Source organism: Ruditapes philippinarum, unplaced genomic scaffold, assembly GCF_026571515.1.
Source record: "Ruditapes philippinarum isolate M1 unplaced genomic scaffold, ASM2657151v2 ctg10341_1_1_1_1, whole genome shotgun sequence".
NCBI lineage: Eukaryota > Metazoa > Mollusca > Bivalvia > Venerida > Veneridae > Ruditapes > Ruditapes philippinarum.
Window position 1 is genome coordinate 8,126 of NW_026859955.1, and position 25,179 is coordinate 33,304.

General features: G+C 29.9%; 1 protein-coding gene across 2 annotated transcripts; it reads left to right on the plus strand.

Moving 5' to 3' along the window:
- The first annotated feature begins 2,575 nt into the window (after positions 1 to 2,575).
- Positions 2,576 to 24,760, plus strand: LOC132758394 (tubulin polyglutamylase complex subunit 2-like). 2 transcript variants are annotated; one of them, XM_060750066.1, is made up of 10 exons: positions 2,576 to 2,754; positions 9,160 to 9,239; positions 9,555 to 9,642; positions 10,577 to 10,717; positions 11,579 to 11,680; positions 13,543 to 13,608; positions 17,140 to 17,303; positions 18,182 to 18,321; positions 22,965 to 23,039; positions 23,628 to 24,760. In XM_060750066.1, the coding sequence occupies exons 1-10, from the start codon at positions 2,688 to 2,690 to the stop codon at positions 23,689 to 23,691; spliced, it is 987 nt and encodes a 328-aa protein (XP_060606049.1). In that variant the 5' UTR covers positions 2,576 to 2,687; the 3' UTR covers positions 23,692 to 24,760. The 2 variants fall into 2 exon arrangements, with proteins under 2 accessions (XP_060606049.1, XP_060606050.1); XM_060750067.1 differs by lacking the exon at positions 13,543 to 13,608 and having other exon boundaries at positions 2,577 to 2,754; positions 23,628 to 24,759.
- The last annotated feature ends 419 nt before the right edge of the window (positions 24,761 to 25,179 follow it).

Sequence of the window (25,179 nt, forward strand, 5' to 3'; positions counted from 1 at the left end):
TCAGAATGACAGGAGTTGCATAGAATTTCAGCAAATTTTGTACCATGGCAGGGAATAGTCATAAACATGTTTTTGAAATCAAATTATGTGTTTCTTGCTACAGTTTTGAGTTACCTACTCATGAAAATGGCCTAAAATAAGCAGGACAGATAAATCAAATGTAGGACTGTGATCCCCAATTTATTTCTCTTTTATCAATGTTCTATATATACTAGCTATATAGTTTAAATTATCCCTTTTTGCCTTGCAAAAAAATGAAGAAACTATTAAAAACATATTTATAATTCTTTATAAGGGAGCCTGCGTGGTCACACCCCTTTGATATCCTGCTATGGATATTGAATAGTTTTACTAGTATACAGGTGGTATGTGCAAGGTGAATGGTTCTACATTAGTGCCATCTAATGCCTGAAATTATGCCCATCCACAAGTAAAGCTAAAAATTTGCAATGTGATGTTGCAGTTTAGGTGTTGGTGTTATTTAAACCCAAACAAAACCGAGTTCTACAAGTAATGAAGTATTGTAGTGTTCTTGCAGATTATTTCCCCAGTTAAAAAAACTATTTTGCACAGTTGCAGTACCTTAAGCTACTTGCTTCCTAACAGTATATATAACCTGAATTTAGTTCCCTCATTGGTATGGTACATACATGTAGTTTTGGCAATAAACCCATTCATCTTCGTAGGTAATTAAGGATTTAATCAATTATGGTCATTTTACTGATTTATCATATTATTCACCAAAGATTTGGCAATGATTAAAAGATGCTCTCCAATCTGTTTAATTGTACTCTTAAAAATTTCCCAAAGATGCTTTTATTGGTATACAGGGATTTACCGGATGCAGGAACCTGCATACAATTATATCCCAAAAAATGCCTACTTGGAATGCAATCAGTTCTTTACCTCTTGCATTCAATGTTACAGGGTAACTTCTGGCGTATGTTTGTTAATTTAATAGAAATATATAAGAAAAAGCTTAAAAACATAAACACTTATAATACAAGTTAATTAAAAATACATAAAATACAACGATACAACAATTGAGCAATGAAAATTATTTAAGTAAATGAATGAAATGAAAGAATGAAAATCAGTTAATAATAAGATATTTCTTCTCAAAAATTCTATTGATTAAACAAATAGAATTTATTATTTACGAATACAGTTGAATTGTTTTTGACGTATCCGTGAATTTTTACTAATATTTTTAGCGTACGTCACGGAACCATTCGATACAATACAATGGCAGATGAAAACAGTCGCCACGGAAACAAACGACAGTCGACGCATGCGTGGACATTAAGTATAATTTTCCCGCGTCTAATTGGCAAAAAGTGCACGGCAAATTGGACACTTAACGTAACAAATAAATCGATTCGTGACATAGAAAAAAATAGCATCGGCTTCATAAATATTGCTTAACATCATTATAGTATTATGGTTAAGTAAGGAGTCAGACTGCTTGAATTTAATGTTGGACATATTTAATTAATGGTTGGACCACTCGAATTTGTGGCTGAACCCCTATTTTTTTAAATAAATATATATATAAAAAAATAAAAACGTGCATCCACTGGACCCTTATAAATTGAAAGTGATGTAAATCCTTGGTTATATATAAATATTAATCGTTACTCATCGGACATGTGAGAAACATTTAATTTAAGTTTTTTTGGGTGTTATCAAAGTTAAAATTATTGTGTATTTTGTATGAGAGACAGAATGCAATTTGTTTATGTTTTGCTATTTTTAAGCAAATTATTTCACATTCAAAGCTGCAGTTATATCCATGTCTAAGGCTAAATGCGCTTTTAAAAAATAAAAATGGGAGATAATTTATCAGCAAAATCCTTAAAAAAATGTATGAACTTACTTATAAGTTGTGCATTCACAGCATGGTTATATTTTAAAGTTTTGTGCATACTGGCTCAGCGAGGACGGTTGGTTAATTAATAAGTTCCACCTAGTTGTTTCCAAAATTGTATTGATTGTTGATTTATCTCATCGACACAATGAATATTCATATTGATTAAACTATTTAATATTTAGCCAAGCACCACTTTCAAACCAGTGAGATACGTAATGTTTAAGGGCTGGTGAGTAGTCTTCACCTTTTTTTTTTTTAACTTGATTTCCATTATTGGATTACCATTTTGATGCAGTAATTGTTATTATTTCATTCTTAAGCTATTGTTGACATTGTTGTTTATATGACTTACTATGATTATACGTGTTAAAGATCATTAAAGTTAATTTCATGTTTTATGAAGAAAAAAAAACAACCAAAAAAAAACAACAAAAAAACCAAACGATACTGAGTATTTAGTACCTCATAACCCATATATACCTGACCAATATAAAAGACGTCAACTCTTAGAGAAGGGGCCCACATTTTCATAGTACTTAACGGTTTTTTCGTAATTATTGGAAAAAAAACAACAAGAAACAACATACTATTAAACTTTGTTTTGCTTTTAAAAATCATTTAAGGAATTGCACCAACAAAATTTTCTTGAAATACATTTTTGACAAGTTGACCTTTTCGTGAATTAATTTGGGTTTCGGTATTCTCAAAATGAGCTCTTCTCAAAGGAGATGATAACTAACGACGCGATGGAACATTTTTCCAAAATGTAAATAAGGCTTTTAATTTGATTTTTTTTGTGCAAGTAAAGGATTCCGAGATGGAGGAAGAATCGAAAACTAAAACTCTTTTCGAGCAAATGAATGTTGGGGTGCTGAAATATTTAGGTTTGTTCTTTGAATTATTTAAATGGAGCTCAAAACGCCTTTAAAATTCAAATAAAATGCATATTTGTCAATCCCAGCACATGTAGATCTACTGATCATATATATCAAAAAAACTTAATATTAGCCGTTTTGAAAAAATTTCATATTTCAGGGTACGTTACGATACCGAAATCAACTTGATTTCGGTAAAGTTACCGGAATCAACTTTTCATTACCGAAATCAACTCGTAAAAACCAAACTAGTTAAAATATTGCTATTATTTCTTCATTATTTGATGAAAAATAGTGAAATAGACTTTCAGCTAAAAAATCTATTGAAAATATTTTATTTTAATGATGTTATTAACAAAAATGTAATTATTGAGTTACTTCCCTTTGTTCTAAACAACCCGTTATGTGTTTAGCATTACTGAAATCAACTCGTAAAAACCAACTTAGTTAAAATATTGCTATTATTTCTTCATTATTTGATGAAAAATAGTGAAATAGACTTTCAGTTAAAAAATCTATTGAAAATATTTTATTTTAATGATGTTATTAACAAAAATGTAATTATTGAGTTACTTCCCTTTGTTCTAAACAACCCGTTATGTGTTTAGCATTACCGAAATCAACTCGTAAAAACCAACTTAGTTAAAATATTGCTATTATTTCTTCATTATTTGATGCAAAATAGTGAAATAGACTTTCAGCTAAAAAAATCTATTGAAAACATTTTATTTTAATGATGTTATTACCAAAAGTGTAATTATTCAGTTACTAGCCTTTGTTCTAAACAACCCGTTATGTGTTTAGCATTACCGAAATCAGCGGTGAAGTTTAAATTATGTATATAATTAGTAGATAATAGGTTAGATAACTCTAGTAGATCTCTATTTTATAGACATATTTCTGTTTTTAAGTTTCAACCATATCTAAATACTATCAATGTTGAACGGTTTTGTAAAGATCTCACTAGGTTAAGAGTATCATCTTATAGATTGCACATAGACTCAGGTAGATGGACTAAACCAAATAGTACACCTTTAAATGATAGAAAATGTTTTTCATGTAATGTCTTAGAAGACTAATACCATTTCATATTAGAATGCAATGTATATAATGATTTAAGAAAAAGTCTGATACCGCCATATATATCTGCACGTGATTGTCGTGCATAACAATTTTCTAAATAAAATCGTATTTTTAAAAAGCTATGATCAGACTATGATGGAAAAATAAAATACTCTGTAATATGAGTTAAAGATAATTATAAATTTTGTACATGTTTATGTTTTATGAAGAAAAATATCCAACTTCAACCGGAAGTTTATGATTTTCTATTATAAATTTGAATACAGATATATAATTCGACTGCTCTAAAAATGTTCCATAAAAATTGTATAACGTATCAGGCAGTAAAATTGGAAATTGGAAAGTTTGTGTCTTTCATTTATTGAACCGTTCAACTATATATTAACAAATCACTAACATATGTTATGGGGACTCTTTATTATAATATTTTTATATTTTTGTCATTTATTTAAATGTTTAATACGAAATAAACAGATGGTTCATTATAATCTTTTATCTTTAACATACAATATATGTCAACTGTACCTCCTGTCTTAATTACTTCACACCTTACTTAATACAGTAATACACAGCATGTCATATCGTACAAGTTGCAACATTTCATAATTGAAATTTGTCAGTATAAAGTGTTCCATTTTTTTCATCATATAAATATATACCAGTCATTCCATAAATTTATGCTGTTTACAGATATGAAATTTAAAATGATTTTAAATCGATCAACATAAAATCATTACTTAACACTTTTTCAATAAGTAGAATATGTAGTTAAGTATCCGGGACATCAAAAAATTGCATACATTTTTGGAACAACTGATATGCAATTTGGTAGTAATAATATCAAAGCACCTTGTCTCATATACCGAAATGTTTTTTTACGGAAACGTTTTAGCGACCACCCTACAAATTAGTTTTAAAACCGGTCTTTTGACAATTTATTTAATATAAAATTATATTTTTTACCAGCTTACTAGATCTGAAATATGTATAATATAGAACTATAAAAAAAAGTCTTTTGATATATATTATATAGGGATGGCCGCTATACGTCATTTTATATTAAACTGTAATGTATTTTTTTTGTCTTAATGGAGACAAGCAGCTTTAATTTCATGTAAATAATTATTTTGGATACTTTAAAGTTTGCATGCGCCGATGAATATTTAAGGATTGCGGTTAACGAGTATGTTAATTATGTCAACTAACACCTCCATTGTCCGAGCACGTGTATGCTTGCTCCTTATTAGTAAAGGTGTTATGATGAATGGCTACCGCTACGTCTTTTTTATTTTTATCAAATCATAATCATTGGATTTTAAATTAAATACTGTGATAATTTCCAATCAACTATTTTAATAGTGATCTAAATTAGGTGGATAACTTCAAACACAGTTTTGTTTAATCTTGTATTTTGAAATCATTAAGAAATATCAAAGAGATGATACGCTGCAATGTTATCTGACTAAACATTGAAAATAAGCGATATGAATTCAAAGTTTAAAACTCACTCAAATACCTTTTTCATAGACTTCTGAAATTCATGCAAATATTTTAAGGGTTGTTCTCATCTTTGAAATGAAATCTGATTTGATTTCGGTAATGCAACACATTAATAACAAGGGAAGTAATCATGATATATAATATACATATCCGTCTATAACATCATCATTTTTTATAATTAAATATTATTTTCCTATGTTTATGGTTCAGTTTGAATGATTATATATTAATTAATTAAACAAGATCTTTGAAAATGTTTATTTTAACTTTTACAAGCCGATTTCGGTATGGTAACATATATTTCGGTTCGTGACAAATCAGGGAAGTAATCTTGATATATAGGTATTTGTTTCTAATTTCATAATTATTAATTATTCCGAACTGATTTTTTTGCATGAATGTCAAACTAAAACCTATTGTAATAGATTATAATGAAAAAAATGTAATAGAACGCTTAATTGTGATTTTACAAGTCGATTTCGGTATTGTAACATATATTTCGGTTTGTGACAAATCAGGGAATAATCTTGATATTTAGTTATTTGTTTCTAATATCATTATTAATGATTATTTCGAACTGATTTTTTGCATGAAAGTCAAACTTAACCTATTGTAATATATTATAATGAAAAAAATATACTAAAACGCTTAATTGTGATTTTGTAAGTTGATTTCGGTAATGAAAAGTTGATTTCGGTAACTTTACCGAAATCAACTTGATTTCGGTATCGTAACGTACCGCATATTTCAACATCTATAATAATACGCAAGATTAAAATGTTCGCCGGAAAAAAATCCGCACCCTTACCGTCATAATCACCATGTATTTTATTCCATTTCCAATATTTTCACATAATCCTTTGGTCCATCGACACAGAAGATATAATTCTTCACGATGATGGTCAATTTTTAACTTCAACAAGTTAAATAAAAGATATACAAATACGATAAGTAATTATATGGTCTGTTAAACAAATATTTTTCTTATTCTGTCTCCAAATCCTAACGCAACCCTCATTTTTGAACATAGAACAAGAACTGAAAGTGTGTGTTATTATGCAATAAAATCATATTTAGACATATGACGTAATAATTATAAATATGTGACATAACCACTAAAAAATGCGAAGCGCTGAAATAAGTACAGAAACAAATTAGGCGCAATTTTGATTAATATCAGGTACGGCAGCATTTATTTGTTAATGTTGTGTTAGATTCGAAATAATGTATCCAAATCGGTGATTTTATCACTTGATAAAATCACTGTTTGTTGTGTGGATGCGCATCATTGTATCACTTGGGCTACACCCTCATGATATATATTTCCTCGCATCCGAACTCCAAACAGTGATTTTATTAAGCGATAAAATCACAGTTTGGGATATAATATTTTAAAGAAAATTGTACCAAATATATGCATTAAATATCCAAACCACACACAACTTCAATCAAAATCAATTAAAAAATGTTTAACATAAAGTTCGGTAAATTGTCACTAAAGTTGGCGAATTGTCACTTAAGTGGTGCATGTCATTATGGGGTGAATTGTCAGTGGGGGGAATTGTTGTGTTACCTTTTATCAGATGCAACAGTTAAGTTTTAGATTAAACACATTAAACTTTATTTTAAATACGCAAATATTCTTCTCACAATTATCCACTGTTGGCTATGATTCGTTAACATAATCATTTTCAAGCTGCTAGTTTGATACACTATTTTTTGATTATTTTCATATAATCCAAAGGTTCATTGTGAAGAAATTCGGCAGATTAATTAAATTTAGTGTGATGTTTAAACCAGGGCTCATCTGGAAGGGCGATTCAGGCGAAACTTCGCCGTGTATATTCCCATTTCGCTCTCCCAATTGATCAAAGAGAAGTCAACATCGCCGATAAAATCTTACTTCCCAAAGAGTAATTACTTGGCGATGTAAAGAGCAGAGATTGTATCCGCCCATATGACGACTTCTAATTATCATTATCCAATCAGAGCGTCGCTTTATACTACCCTTCTACCTGTATGCAAAGCGTTTGACCGCCTACTCTAAACAGTAAATAATGAGAGCATCGACCCGAAACAGGTATAACTGTGTGACAGTTTTGCGAGTTTAATAAGGGATTTGGCGATAATTATCCAGATCATCTAAACACGTGCAAATCTTCCCTAATTGATATACACGCGGTGTTTAACCTGAGTAAAGGCGATGTGCAATGGGTTTTTCACGGTTATCACAAAACTGTTAGTCAATTAAATTAATCAATTTTATTAATGATCAGCGACCTGATTAAAAACTTAATCATAGTTTTGAATGATTTCAGTCCGTTAACATCATTTAAAAATTGTTATGTCGCTCACGTCATGGCTACAGGGCGATAATGCCCAAACCTAGCAGTAAAAGAAAGTTACTGATTCTGATACACCTACGCGAAAATTTAAGAAAGCCAATTCGCAGAAATCTTACGATTGGTACTGTATGTTATAGACAGTGTGAGTGTTTGGCATTGTTATCTTTGTAGAAATGCCAAATTTGACACAGCTTACGCACGTGGGCATGACATCCCGGAAAAAAAACTACGAATCATGATCGGCATGCTACATATCGGTCGTATATCATGTATAAAAATTTGTCACGAAAGAAGTGTTCTTTTTGTTTCAATATATATATTTGTTTTTAATGTCATAAATATGACGCTCAGTTTAAGATTTATCAATATTGAAAATTTCAAAAAGCATTATTTATAACGATATTACAGTTTAACATTTCATGAAAATAAAGGGAGGTTATTAGAAATTTATTTTCTATAATTTCTCAGTCAAATTTTTCAATAAGAAATGAATGTATATGATTTTAGTGATCAAATATAATGTGCACAAATGTTTGCAGTACATATTTTACATATTCTTCAATGTTTGAAAATTGTTTTATAAGCATAATTAATTATATGCACATAAATGTGACAATCGTAGAAGAAAGTTAAGTAGGTAGGTTTGATCCTCACTCGGGTCGAAATCTTTCATGTGAGGAAGCCATCCAGCTGGCTTACGGAAGGTCGGTGGTTCTACTCAGGTGCCCGCTCGTGCCTGAAATAATGCCAAGAGGGGCACCTGGGGTCTTCCTCCACCAATAAAGCTGAAAAAAAATCGACGAAAAATCTCGGCGGGACGCTCTAGGATGGCCCGACTTGAGTGTACGGTCGCCCATATGGGCTTTACGGCGGCGACCTTAAATAAACGCATTTAAAAAAAAAAGAAAAAAAAAAAGTTAAGTAATCAGAACAGCTAGGATAGACAGATTTTATTAATCAATATCCAATGTAACTTTATCCTCTATTAAATGTGAAGAAAGTAAAAATATAATTTATTCATCATATTTTTTCTTACACATTTAATATTATCAATAAATCTACATGAAAATATATAAACAAATATTTAGAGAAAGCTTATAAATAGCTGATAAATAGATTAATTGTGTTTATATTATAGTTAAAGGATGTATTAGCCATGCATGTTAACGCATACACATTGGGTTGTTTCCCTTCTCCCTATTTTTCGCGAGGAAGTCACTTCTCCCTAAAATTTCCCCCCAGGATGAGCCCTGGTTTAAACAAAACAATTGTTTTTGTTTTTTTATGAACAAACATCTGGCAAGACATTTATTTAACAGAAATGATGTTGTCTTTAATTGTTGAATTTTTAATATTTTCAGATTATGTGATAAAAAAATTTTTTAGACAACCAAAAAATGTATTTTATGGTGAATGCAGAATGCATATTTTTTAGAAATACATGACTTTGATTTCTAACAATTGATACCCTAGTTTTTTTCTTCAGAGAACAAAAGAGGAGTTTGTAAACTTGAATTGGAGCCAAGGAGACCTGCAGAAAGACCAAATATACTAGCATGGGAACAGGTAAGTGCGTTAAATTTTATTAACTATTGAACCCCCAACCTTCCCCAATAAAAACAAAAAGCAACAACAACAAAAATGAATCAATAAAACTAAATTAATATAACATCAACTAGGACAGCCAAGTACACATATGAGGGGAGTACACACATGTGAGAAAGTCTAGTACTTTAACTTTTGTAAAGCTATTCCAGCTCGGTAAGGGAATCGATTCATTGGCACAGCGGTTTAGAGCACATGTTGATTTATTTGAAATATAGAAGATATCATTCAAATGTTTGTTTATGTTATGAAAATCAAACTTATTTCATTTTACAGAAAAATACAGTTTTTTTGCCAGAGGATTTGAAGAGTTTCTTCATGACATCTGATGGATTTCAGTTAACATGGTGTGTTAAAATTGAAAGTAAGTAAATATGTTAAGCATGTTTATTACTATCATTATGGTTTGTGTTAATGTATGAATATTTTTCACCATTCAACATTAAATATACAAGCTCTTAATTTATAGCTCGATTAAATACAAACAGAAGTTTTTGCATATTTAAGTATCCAAAATGTTTTTTTTTTCATTGGATTTGTGAAATAATATATTAAGATATTAGTAGAGAAAATTAATGTATGTTAATTTTATTTATTCTTGCACAGCTTAATTTTTACAGTGGACTTACCCTACCCCAAATTTGCAACTAACTAAGATTTAGCAGCTGCCAATATAACCTCTGGTCAGGCTCAGTGTTTATGCTAACTATCCTGACTTTATACTTTCTTTTCATTTAAATTTTTAAATTATTTTCCTCTATCTTGTATGATTTCTTGTGGATATTATTTCAGAATGATCCATTGCTGCCATTATGTCTAGCTATTATGATCACTGTGTCATTGTTGTCATGCCAACACTTTGACGTTGTTAGACAAGGGGCATAATTCTGAAAGCTATATTTTTGAAGTTATAGGGATTGCCACTTTTAATCTAAGAATTTTTGTCAAAATGGATTAATGATTTTCATTGCCCTTGACAGACAAGGGTATCATTGCCCTTAATGGACATGGGTGAATACTGCATGCAGTGTTCTTGATATTAAAAATGATTTGTACACCAAATGTTTAAGATATTATTCCGTCATTTTTAACAAACCTAGAGAACATATTGCCATATCTAAGGAGGGGACAAACTGTTGTTCCATTGTGCAAGAAACTTGACACTCATTGCTCAGTACTGGTTGGTTCTAAAAATAGATTCAAGGGTGTGGTTGTAAGATCATAGCTGCCCATACCATCAAACTAAAATAACTTCTGTATAAACTAAATGATAAGCATTATTTACTTTGTTACATCAGATGGGCCTATACCTGTTGGAAAGATGTATCTGAACAGTATTAGCAAGATGCTCAAGTTTGGTGGTTCCACAAATAACACTCTAGTCAATCCAAGTCTAGCTGACCTAGATGCAGACTCCGATAATGAAGATGAAACTTCAGGTAAGTTGCTTCATCAATAAGTAGCACTCCTTCTGATTCATCTTTACAACCACCAAAAGTATTCTCTAAAAACTTTACATAATTATGTCTAAGGAGCTAAATGTCAGGTCATTGTCCAGGAGGACTTTATTCACTTAAAATAGGCGTGTCAGGGTTAGCAGAAATGCTAACTGTTTAAATAGCGATTTAGTAACTGTTAAACATTTAACCAGTGGTACTAAAAGAACTCTTAGATTTTTAACAATAATTTTGTTTCTTTATGAAAAGATACATGTATAACATTTAGTACGTATTTTGTTGTACTTGACAAGATTACAAAAGATATCTAATTAAAGAGTAAGTATTTTCCTCTATGGCCGTATTGTACAAATAAGATAGCATGCAATTAAGAATTGATATTTGGATGTTTTTGATTAGTTCTAATTATTGATAATATTATTTTTGTACATTTCTGACAAACATCGTTGAGCATGCATAAATTATTGCAAAACCTTGTATAGAAATTGGTAGAATATTTAGATAGAAAAATTGTTATTATTATTTTCTTGTATTTGTTAAACATGGACACCTTTTTGTAAAAACTCTTTTCTGATATGACCATAAGACCTTGAAAACATAGTGATTATACTGTTTTGATTTTTTTGTAGTGTCTGTTTTGCTAGCTAAAAATGTTACACCCTTTGACATTGTTACAGTCAGAACAGAGCAGAACATATCTTTATTAACTCAAGTTACATAAGGAACACATGAGTATATATAAAAACAGTGGTATACCTAGTTGTGATAAATCTTTGTTTGTATATACAGCTATAGCATATTCCGTTTATATTATTGACTAATGCATCAATTACTTGTTTGTAGGGACAGAAAAACCAACATTTGATTGTCGATGTAAGATATTTGAGTTAGATCCCTGTGACGGTTATGGAAAAGTCTGTCTTGTGTATAAAGAAAATAAAACAGGTAAATGGTTATTACGGTTATTACTTTATATATGTTTCACTAGAGGTACAAATGTATTTACAATTTAAGCACCAATTGTATTTTTTTTTCAGATTATATATTTTAGTCATTTAAGATCATGTTGTGAAATTGTAACATAGAAAGGGGTATTAAAAGTAACTAGGTTTACTAAGACATATTTCAATACATATTATTTTCAATTTTTTGCCGAATTCATATAAAAATTCTGAATCAGTAAGTGGATAGTCTTTGTTGCTTTACTTGACCATTGGATGTTTAATAAAAAAATGTTGTTTTTAGCTCGTCTATTCAATAAGAATAAGTAGAGCTATTGTAGTCACCCGAGCGTCGGCGTCCGCGTCGGCGTAACCACTTATGTTAAAGTTTTTGTAATAGTTCAAATATTTTCAAAGTCCATTGACATATGGCTTTTAAACTTTGCACACTTGTTCACCATCATGACCCCAACCTGTAGACAGGAGGAGGTAACTCTATCAAGCATTTTGACAGAATTATGCCCCTTTTTCAACTTAGAATTAATGTTAAAGTTTTTGTAATACCTCAAATATTTTCAAAGTCCATTGACATATGGCTTTGAAACTTTGCACACTTGTTCACCATCATGACCCCAACCTGTAGACAGGAGGAGGTAACTGTATCAAGCATTTTGACAGAATTATGCCCCTTTTTCGACTTAGAATTTACGTTAAAGTTTTTGTAATAGTTCAAATATTTTCAAAGTCCATTGACATATGGCTTTGAAACTTTGCACACTTGTTCACCATCATGACCCCAACCTGTAGACAGGAGGAGGTAACTGTATCAAGCATTTTGACAGAATTATGCCCCTTTTTCAACTTAGAATTAACGTTAAAGTTTTTGTAATACCTCAAATATTTTCAAAGTCCATTGACATATGGCTTTGAAACTTTGCACACTTGTTCACCATCATGACCCCAACCTGTAGACAGGAGGAGGTAACTGTATCAAGCATTTTGACAGAATTATGCCCCTTTTTCGACTTAGAATTTACGTTAAAGTTTTTGTAATAGTTCAAATATTTTCAAAGTCCATTGACATATGGCTTTGAAATTTTGCACACTTGTTCACCATCATGACACCAACCTGTAAACAGGAGTAGGTAACTGTATCAAGCATTATTGTTTACTATCAAGCACTAGAATAGTCGAGCGTTGCTGTCCTACCGACAGCTCTTGTTTATCAATTCAATAGAAAACCTTTCTGTGTCCATCTGCTTAACTGTCTATTCATGATGACTTTACTTAGAGTAACAAAAGTTTTTTATTATTTTTTAAAGGCTCTATTCTTGTGTTATTTTGAATGTTCCAGCCTTGTTTTTTTCTTGTGTATATAAGCTATATCTAAATTATTGTTTACTTTTGTATAATGTTTTGTTATAAAATTATACATAGGTCAATTGCAAGAGACTTTTAGAATTTTAAATAGTGAAAATTCATGTGAAAAAAGTAAAGCAATAGAAAAACAACCAAGTAGGGAACATATGATTCTTTTTATAATTCATTGTGCGTACTTTAATTGCAAGGAGTTATTTTATTTTATATGTCTGTAATATATTATGACAATTCATATCAAACTATTGGAAATATTAGCATTTATTAATGTTAGATGAATATGTTGTTTAGTTGTGTGTTTCTATTAAATTTATTGTCTTCATTTTAACAATACTTTATACATTATATGACACAACATACTTTGTTTTGTTTAACAGGGATATTCTTATGTATGCAATAGATTGAGGCACTGACATATAAGATATTTTTATGATACAATCTTTTTTGTTTCTAACTATTGTTTGATTTTGATACATTTTACTGTTGTAGAACCAGAATATAAAAAGTCAGCTGACATAGTCTCAAAAGTGTATACCTCCGATTACATGAATTATGGTAACATGTTTAAGTTCATGCGCTTCATATGCAGACAGTTTTCTTTTATAATTACAGTTATTTTCACCCCCACCCCAAACCGTTTTCATTAGCTATACTCCTTTTGCATGTTTCAGACAAACATTAATGTATTTCTATATCATATACACACAGATTTCACCCAGAAAATGTATGTCTTTATACATTGTATCTTTATTAGTGAAAACGATTCTTATTCTTTCTATACTTACTAAACAACACAATTCAGTGACATATTTTAAGAAAGCTTTGTATATTTGGCATTCATTTTATTTTGACTTGTGCATTTGTAAGAAAAAACATATATATTGGCTTGTATCCTTCAGGAGTTGTTTACAAGAACATAAACAATAGAACATTTTAAATGCCACAGTATGACAGGGTTGTCCAAATATAATTTCAGTGGCTAACAAACACTGCGATATTAACCTAAATTAACTTGAGACTTATTTAGCAGCATACAAAGCGCACGCTATATTTAGCATACTATTATAATTTATTTTGCCAGGTAAATATATATATATGCTATTTGAAACTTACTTATTAAACCTGTTGCTTCTGAAATGGATCTGTCCTCATTGGAGTTTTGAACATTCCATTATTATTTGAAGGGGTTTCAATATCAAAATAATACAATCATCATCCAAACAGTATATAGCAGAATGTACAGATATGCAGACTTGTGTTTCTCTATACTTGTAGCATAGACAACTGATGTCATTATAGCAGTTAGTTTGTTCGTTTGTTTGTTTGACTGGGTTTAACGTCACATCGACACAGTGTAGGTCATATGGCAACGTTCCAGCTTTAATGGTGGAGGAAGACCTCAGGTGCCCTTCTGTGCATTATTTCAGACACGAACGGGCACCTGAGTAGAACCACTGATGTTCCATAAGCTAGCTGGATAGCTTCCTCACATGAAAGAATCCGAAGTCCGTGTTGGGATTCGAACCCACAGGGATGAGCGGCAAGTAGTTTGTAGTCAATGACTAACAGTTAGTAATCAAAGCATTTAACATAACATAATGTAGAGAAAATACCATTTTATTTCCGTCTGTGCCATATTAGATTTGTATCCTGTCACCATTACAAAATATAACCTGACACCATCATATTTTTTTTAGATTTATATAATATAAAATATAATTACCATATTCATATATGCAGACACACCCTTTCTTGCTGCTGTTTACATATTTACATGTTTACATATTTAAAATAAGTTATTATTTGGATTTAAAGAGATTTATGTGTTGTTTTAATATATGCATAATTTTTATGCTTTGAAGCTTTTTATTGATATTTATTAAGAATTGGTGTATAGATTTATTATATACAGGTGAAAGCTTTTTTTGCAAAGAAGTGTGTTTGAATTTGCTATGTGGTATGCCAGTTAGTTACTACTGTATAGGTATGGTGTGTTGTTTGTGCTTTTATTGCACATCCATTGAGTTATCATGACAGTAAAAGCTTCAAGTTGAAATATGCAATATTAGCTGTTAATTTCATTATGTAAAGTTAAATGGTTTTAGAAAGAGTTTGCAGGTAAAATGTGCATTGTTGGTTTATTGAGTCAGATATTTAGTATAATTTATATATATGGAAATGAGATGTATTCTATATTGCATGTCAGAATGATATATTCTTTAATATTTCAGGTGTATGAAATGATATATGTCCAATGTTTCTATATGTCTTAAATGAAATATCTGTAGTTCATGAAAGATATCATATACAGTATGTTATATGTATAATGAAATATTATACAGTTTGTGCATATGTTTTCTTGTACTTAATGTGTTTTTCGATATACAATTTGGCAAAATTAAATTATTGAAAAGAGATAATTGAAAATTAAATGCTAATTCAAGTGTAAATTCTAGAAATATGTATTGTTTGGCATTATTATTGAGAATTATTTTAACAGAATTCCCTAAATGAGGACAACTAACGTATAGCATTTTTATTTGTAAAACAAGAGTTTCTTCCCTTTAACATGTTTTATATTTTGATATTTTATTGTTCAGCATTGAATGGCAAGCTTGTTGTCATGATATCATGATTGTATGGGATATCATGTCAATGTGTCATGACGTAGGAATAATCTTAGTGAAGTCATTCTGTAAATTAGGACATTCTGTTCACCACTACAGTTATAACCCTGTTGCCTTGTCATTATTAATTTATACAAATTTTTTTTTAGTTTGATTGTGTTGCAAGCTATAAGCTTATTGAAACACTCTCGAATCTGTTCCTGGAACCAACCAGTACTAATCAATGAATATAAAGTTTCTTGCTCAAGGAAACAACAGCTTGCCCCTGACATGGTTTGAACCCACATGGTCAGCAATCCTGAGATCACTAGTCTGACGCGTTAACCACTCGGCCACACCGCCACTCAATTGAGGGATATGTTAGAATTCTAAGCACAATTCCTTTTAACAACAACCTGGAACATTGCAGTTGCATAAATATATCAAATATCAAAGTGATAAAATATCCACTATAATTTTCAATCGCAAAATGCGCTTGTGAAAATATTGCATTTTTCTCACTTCTCAGTATGATATACAGCATATTCAATCAGAACAAACAAATATCCTCTATATATTAAAAAGAAGTTTTTCCTTGGAATATTAAGCACAATAGGTCATTTTGATAATTCAACATCACATATTTTTCTTACAGAAATTCTAGCTAGTTCTCTATGTATCAAAGAACTTTTTGCCTGTGATGAATTATATATTGTGATCCATCCTGATACAGTTTAATATTATATTTATTGATTTTTCAGCCATTCTTTACCTAATTCACAGTATGAACTCACAATTTTATCCTAAAGAAGTAAATCAAGCTTTATATTAATTCACCCAAGAATTCATTTAAGTTTGAACCTTCTCTTACTTTAAGAGATTTTAAATGAAGATGTATATAAAATTTTGATTTAACTTTTATGCCTTATTTGAATGATTTTGCAGGGGTAGGGGAGAGTCTCATTCAGTATTTGTTGTTTTTACTTATTTTATATGATTTCTAAATTTTCATTTTGGTGCAGAAATTTGTAAAAGGTTTATTCAAAGTTCATACTAAGCATCCTTTAATGTTTCATATCTACACAATTATATTTCGGTGTGTCCAAGGGAAATGTCATGCATATTATCTGTTTTAAAGTAGCCTTCTGGCAGTTGTAAAAGACAATATTTTATTGAAATTTAATTATGTGCATAAATTATTTCCCCATTTAAGATTAAGGAATAATCAGTTTAAGCTGCAAATAAAATACCTTTTGAGTTATGGATTAAAAGCATGAGTCAGTAAGGTTAGCAACAGTTAGTACCATTATCATGGGTAAATAATTAAAGAGGAGAATTCACAATAAAAGAAGTAAGATGATGTTGGATGAAGTTATTGTCATTTACAAGTAAATAAGATGTTTTTGATAGAGGAGAGAGTCTAAATTAAAGATTCAATTGTAGGAATAAAAATAAATTCAACTTATTCATTATATCACAGGTGGTACAGATCCAAAAATAGAAGTGTGGTTCCTGGACCGAGCCTTGCGCTGGCACTACATTGCCGAGTCATTCACAGCGTACTACCGGCTAATGATCATGCACCTTGGACTGCCACAGTGGCAATATGCTTTCACAGATATTGGACTCTGTCAACAAGCAAAGGTATCCTTATTTTGTATAGATCTAATAAATAAACAAAATCTTTTCTGTTCTATTCCTTATTACTTGTGTATCCAAACTAATTTATAATTTTAATTCCAAAACAATATGTTAATCTACAATTCTGACACTAGGATTTTAGCTTTTAATTACGGCTGTCATTGAATATTGCAATATCAATAGATTATCGATATTCATGATCTTATACAATATCGATACACACTTTAAAATATCGATACAAGCTAAAATTTATTTATTTCTGTTCTCAGAGTATTCCTAATAAGAGAAGTCAATTTTTTCCATTTTCTTGGCTAACTTGAACTTTAAACTCCGTTTTCAAATGTCAGTTCTGTTAGTTTGTATTAATTGTAATGTCTAATATAAGCATGCATAACACAATGATCCTATTATATAACACATATTTATATGTTTTTCATTGTATCTACTGTCAAAGTCATTATATCGATATATTGTTTATATAAGATTGTCTCTTTTGATATATCAATACAAAATTTTCCATCAATGACAGCTCTACTTTTAATTTATTACCAACTGGTTCAAGACCTTATACATTTTATAGCTTAGTTTTTTTATATTTTGTAATCCTTTATATATGTTTTAATGTTTGCTTGTCTCTCAACCTTTTCTCTATCAATAATCTTGTTATGTATCCAATTTAGAGCTGTCCACTGTCAATTAAGGAATGTCATTTGTAAAGATACAAAACATTGAACTGTCATTAGTGCGAGGTTGTGTTAGATTACAAGTAGATATAGGTTAATTTGGTTCTCAATAGTATAAAGCCTAATATCAAATCTTACTGTTGTTGCCCCCAACTGATGCTATGTTTTAACTAAGACATTTTATTTCTAAACATTCAGCAATGGTTTAATATGTATGCTCCACTCCGCCTCGAACTTGATGCAGAGATTGGCATGCCAGGTATTTCAAGATCAGAATCAAGCACCTCAACAACACAGATTGATGTAGGGAAAGTTTTCAAAGGAAAATCAGATAAAAAGTGAGTAACGTTGATATGATCCAACTTATTTTTGTTTCACTGGCTGTGCTGAAAGCATGCAAGTCTACTTATACTATTCAGTATTGTAGATATGAAATAAGCAAAGTTAATCAGTACAATGATGGTCCTTTCCTCTCTGGCTTCATGTAGTAAAAGGCAGATACTTTATCTACTGTGTATTTGTTACAGAATTGTAAAGGTTACTGACTTTAATCACATATAATATTCTCAATGATGTTGCTTCAAATTGCACCATGATATTAAATTTTTTATGTGAGGGAGCTGTGTAGCTAGCATTGTAAATGTCAGTACTGCTATTTAGATACTTACCTGTGTTTGAAGTTATGCTTGACAGATGAACTTCTTTTATTCTTACTCAAGCAGAAAATTTAAGATATGTCATTTAACTGTATCAGTGTGACTTGAAATGCAAAAAAAATAAAGAAAAGAAAGCGCCATTCTTGTAACAGCTGTAAATTAATTTGTACAATATGTCAGACAGAGCTGGTTACAAATTGACACGTTGTTATTTAACAGACGACATTCAGTATTAGATCTGTTCCTCTAGTGAACCATAAAAATGTCTGTGAACATTCTGATGTCAAGCATTAGAAAAGTTCATGCAGTAAAAAAGCATGGGATAATGCAGGTTTTAGAAAAAAAGAAATATCACAGGAGTTTAAAACTGTGACAAAAGTTGTAAGGTTCATATTGCCATAGAAACATGATTAAATAAGGGAGATTAGAGAAAAATGTTCAGGGGATTAAGACTACCACCTAAAATTGGTTATAAAATTATAGTAAGTTTAGATGTGTAGATATAGGGCAGGATAGGATTGGTTGGTGTATGCATTATGATGCATGAGGGAATATTAGGGAATTTTCTAACACAATTAGAAACTGTCAGTTTTATGTTCATAAATTCTGAAAAATATTGTCTTAACAGCTAATATTGTCAAATTATGTTTGTGTTTTCAACTTTAATTTACTTCCTCTGAACAATTGTTTAGAACATCTATGTGTGTATGGTACTTGTACATCAGTTTCTGTTTGATTAAAAACTTACTATTCTAGTTTTTGGAAAATTTTCTTAATTCAGAAGAAAATCCCATTATGAAATACATCCTCCATTGTCTATAGTTTTATTTGGCAGATTATTTCATAACTTGGGGGAGAATTAATTACAGGAAGAATTGTATAAATTTTATTCACTCTGCCGCAAGTAACAATTAGTGTCTTTGCAAATTACGTCCTTGTGATATAGGCTAATATAAATATAGGTTAAGGTAAATATGTACTTGGTCTAATTTTGGTCAACTTAAGGTTTAAAAACACTTGTTACCTACAATCTTATAAAATTACCTTGTATATTACTGACTAGACAATGATAAAGACTTTATACAGGAAAAAACACATTTAAGTCTTGTTGAAACAACAATGCCTAAAATTTAGAAATTGGGCAGTGGGTCTCTACAAAACTTAAAAAAAATTTGCCTTTCTTGGAGTCACATAATTTATGTAGACTTAATTATATTAAACATATTGTGAAAATTTTATACTTCTACACTACAAAACAATGGCACATAGCATAAATTTGTAGTCTTCTACAAAAGTTATATTAATCATGATCAAGAAGTAAAAATTGCCCTGCCTTTGCATTAAATTCCTTTATGTAGAATAATGTTTAGGAAAAACTATCTAATTTTTTGCTTTGAAAACTACAATGCCCAGAACATAAATATTTAGCATGTAGCATGGCCTATTTTAGAGCTCTAGAAGTTTTATGAATCATGCACCTCGGGTCAAAAATGCCTTCACCTTGGGGGACATAATATTATAGTATCATAAAGATAATTAAGATGAAACATTTTTCAGACACGTTTCATGAATAGGTCTCTTCTCTAATTGAAAGATTATTTTGATTTCTCAAAATTTTATTATTATGCGATGCTGTTGTTTCTTTTTTTAACTATGATTGATATGTTATATTCAACAAAAAATATTGAAGCATTGGCTGCATACCATACAGATAGAATTATCAAATTCCTTCATACCTTTATGATTGTAAAATACTGTATTAGAATTATAATTTTGTATTAAGGATATTGAGGTTTATTTAAGTTACCTTCAGTAAATAAAGTATATTTATTTTATTTATAATTATACTATTGTTCAGTGAAAAATCTGGAGAATCTTGTCAGTTGTTTTATCATGGAAGTAATTGTCCTATTGATTATTATTTTACAAAAAAAACCCAATAGAAACAGTGTGTCACACATAAATCTTTTTGAATTTCAGTTCATAACTGGTTTTGTCAAGCCTGATTTAATATTCTTTAGAAATAATTAAAAATCTCATTGAAACAAAAAAGAAGAGATGAAAGCTCTCATTCCTGTGTATTAATGTCTCTAGTTACTTCAGGAGACCGTTGTCAGAAACAGGATAACTAATTTCACAGTAATTTCAATTTTTCTTTTACAAATGATTTTTCTAAATAATGTAAATTTGTCTCATTTGTAGAAAAAAAACATAGAATTCATAATTTATTCAGCTTTTTTTCTCACCTTTACACTTAATTCACAGTATATTGTATTTAAATACTGTGAATTCACTTAATTTTGCAAGCAAGATATTTCCCGTTTTTGTCAAAAAGGGCATTTTTGTAGTTTCATAAATTTGTCAATTGTCAGTTTTTGCAAAAAAAGCAAAATGCAAATAGTGTTATGCAAAATAATCTTACTGCAGATGAAATAAGATTAAAAAAATTATTGGACCTTAAATTTGCAGATTGACTTATACATGAAAACCAGGAAAATCAGTGTCTCACTGATAATCAATGCAATATCACAATGCAACCTTGTGTTTTATGTTTGATAGCTTTGATAGGTAGTTTTACATGATGTAGTCCCTTTTTATTCAAATTGGCTTCAGAAGCAAACTAATTTTTTTTTAGCTTTTTCTTTTCAAAGTACTATAATAGCTTTTATTTGGAAATGAATTGCCCTTATACATGGACACAACAGTCTTTAATGATGGACCTTTAAATTGATGAGACTTACAATGATCTTGAATCATAAATGGCCTATACTTTCAAGGTTTCGTTATTGGTTTTTGTAAAACAAATTTTTGACTTGCTATTCCTTTATAATTATACATCCTGTCACATCTCAGGAACCAGTAGATTTATTAACTTGAAATTGAAATATCAATGCAATATCACAATGCAACTGTGTGTTTTAGATTTGATAATTCTGATGGTATGCAGATGAAACATCATAAAATATAGGTTGAGTTCAAATTAAGCTTTAGACAACTTACTTTTCAAATAGTTAAGGTGGCAGGTGGCAAATAATTAAGGTGGCAGGTGGGGTTATGAATTACCTTTATTGATAGTTCAGGTGTATTTTTAAGGACCATTTGCTATTGCTGATGGTAAAACCAATTTTGTCTCAATAGCTTTACATTTGCTGGTTTTAATTTTGATTTCAGATAGAAATTATGCTTTAGAAAGGTCATTGACAATTTGATATTTTCAGTATTAGACATACAGTTTTATAGTTGTTGATAATATGAAATTTTCAACCACATGTATTTGACTTACAGCAGTCAATGGCCTTCAAGTCAATGTTAATAATCAGCAACAGAGGTAGCATTATTTCTATTTTTATCTAGTTCTACAGTAATTAAGTTTGGATATCATATTCAAAGGTAAATGTAGTGCACACATGCAATATTCCATGTTAATACATTACATATTTACATATAATGTCACAGGATATATATGGTTTGACTTTGAAAATATTTCAGGTATCAAATATGCACCATTGTTATCTTTGTACATTAAAAGAATATTGAAGTTGTTTGTTATAACAAAATAAAAGCTACTGTAGATGTGATATTTGAACATCTTACTGTCACTTTTATCCTTGTTTTCTATAAAAAAAATCCCCAAACATGCAATCGTTCTTTAAGATTATAATATAATCACTTATTCATTACCAGAAATGTGATTAAAATAGCATGTATTTAAATATATACGTATTGCAGTGTCCAAATGTCTTTGATATTTTAATCGTTTATTCTTGTCATTTCTTGATAGAGAAAACTTAAAAGCATTTTGCAAAAGTTGTCTGTAACTCAAACCACTTACTTCAGTTAGTAATTATGTCTGGACCTTCTAGCATCTTCTCTTAAAGTATTTGTTCAAGTCATGTCCTCTATTTGAACCATTGGCCATATAAATTATATATTTTTCCCATAAGTATAGAGATACAAAATGTATGTGGATTTACTTGTAAGGCTTGTATTTTATGAATCTTTGAGTAGGTTTATTACATAATCCAGTGCTAGGTGATATTCTATAAGAAACTGATGAACAAATAGGATGTAAGGTTACAGCAAAAGCTTGTATCAAGTATATAATTATTATTGATAATGTTTCATTTCAGAAAAACTTATCCATTTATCATGCAAACATTGCAAAAAATTATTATTTATTTGTTATTTATTTCAGTGTCTTCAACATGAGAACTTACAATGAACTGATTAAATTCATCATACATCCTATGCTTTCATCCATATCTTTGGAACATATCTTGTTTCCAAATTATTCATAGTAATTTACTGAATGATTTTTATTTCAGAAAACCTGTTCCTGCCCAGACACAGTCTCAGCAATCGCAAAGTCTCCGGAAGAAACCAACAGTAGCCTCAGCAAAGTTTGTACCTTATGCATCTATATTTGTTTATCATATTACAATATACAGTTGTGCATCTTAACACTAAAGCAATGATGGCCATGTGTCTGTTAAGTATAGTCATTACTTGTATTCATACCAAACATGTTTTCTGAAAATGAAATATCTGGTTCATGTAGATGTTACTAGGATACAAGGCAGTTTAACAAACTTACCAAGATTAGTCTGCTAGTTTAATATATCACAGGGAAAATAAACTAATATAAGCTTACTAGATAAAGTAGCTTTATACTGTCTACTTGTCATTCTTAGTGTAGGCAAATAGAGGATTCTTGCCTTCACAAAGTAATTTTACGATATGTGCTGGAAGTAAAATGTCAGAAAATCTGTTTTTATGTTTAAATGTGTTCTCAAAAAAGACGTCATTAAAGACACTACTGGTCAAGGTCATTGGGTATAAGTTGTAAACATTTCAGATTCAGAAATTTATCGAATTTCAGTTTTTGTTTAGTAATAGTTGCCCTACTCATACTGGTTGATTTGTTTTTGTTATTTATACTAACTCCGTTTTGATATCTTGTTTATATTTCATGCTGTACTTTTTTCTAGGGTTGGCCAACAACCAGGGTTAAAGACGAGTAGTTCAGCATCGCAGTTAGCTGGCAAGAAATGAAACATTTTGTAGCTGTTGGAAGAGTTTGCAACCATACACATGTATCGTCAGTAATGCCTCAGGGCTTTACTCGTCAGTTAAAAGGCAAGAGAGTTATACTTTACACTAACATGATGCCATGATACAAAATATATCCGTGTGAAATTCTTCATCTAATATCGGAAAACGCTGTTCAATATTTTATAAGGTTTTCTAATAAATTAACTTATGTTTACTTTGTTTCTTAAATAACAATTTTAAGTATTTTCAAGAAATTGATGTATAAAAATTTACATGTCATACCTTAAAATGAATTAGCTACATGTTTATTTTGCGTGTATAATTTACAATCCTGTATATTTATGTAGTTTTTTACATATAATCACGGATTTCTATTTTAAGATGTTCATAAAATAGTTTTTAACTTTCTTATAGTGATATAAGATAACCTTGCATGAGGGATTAAAATTTAACATCATGTGGTTTTCTTTGTAAATAAGATGTCTTTGCAGGGAATTAAGGTTGCTGATTTCAAAATTCATTAAGTGCATAATGACTAAACAACATTAATCCTAAACAACAACAATCCGTAGATGTATTTTGATTTGTCTTATAAATTAGTTGAATTTCTAGAGGAAACGTGATCAGTAGAGGTGTAATATGTAATATTGTAAAATAAATTCTTGAAAAAGTATGACCCCTTGGAAGCATTAATCATAAGAAAATAACAAGAAAATTGCAGACTTAGTTTGATTGGGTCTGCACAGGAGGATAATAAAAAAAATGCAACATCCCTATTTAGTTTTTGTTAAAATGGAATATTTGCCTTGTAAATGATAATTATATTTAAAAGTGAATGTCCATGAGTATGCAATTTTCAGTAATTATGTTACTTTGAAACGATTTTATTTATGTTGAGATATGCTTTAATTTGAATTGCATGTTATATGTACATTATGAATATAAAATAATACCGTTGTATGAGAAATTACATTTAGAAGTAATACACTCTACGGTATATATATTAAAGATATATTATGATTTTAGAATATTTTTAAATGTTCTGCCTGTGATAATGTATTTTTTTAATTTATTCACTATTTTTAATAAAATGTGCATAAAATTTTGTAAATCATCTTGTTTGTTAATTATTTTAGTACAAACTTTATCCTTTGTAAATAACGATAAAGGGAAGGAAATTAGAAGCAAAATACCCCAATATAATCACATAAATATTACATTGTGAACGAGAGTTACAATGTCAGGCAGTCTGTAAATAAAAATAATATAACGGAAGAAGCCAACAAAGTATTATAAGCGACCACAAACGGAAGAAAACACTTGATTTACGAGGTCGATTATCACAGCTGCTTAATGATAAACTTTACCATATATATATATATATAACCACAAGTAATTAAAACACGTATTGGAGTTTCATCAGGTTTTTATGAGGAAGTACTGGTGTATTTTTTTCCGGAAACCAAAAACTAAAGTGTAAAACCGCGC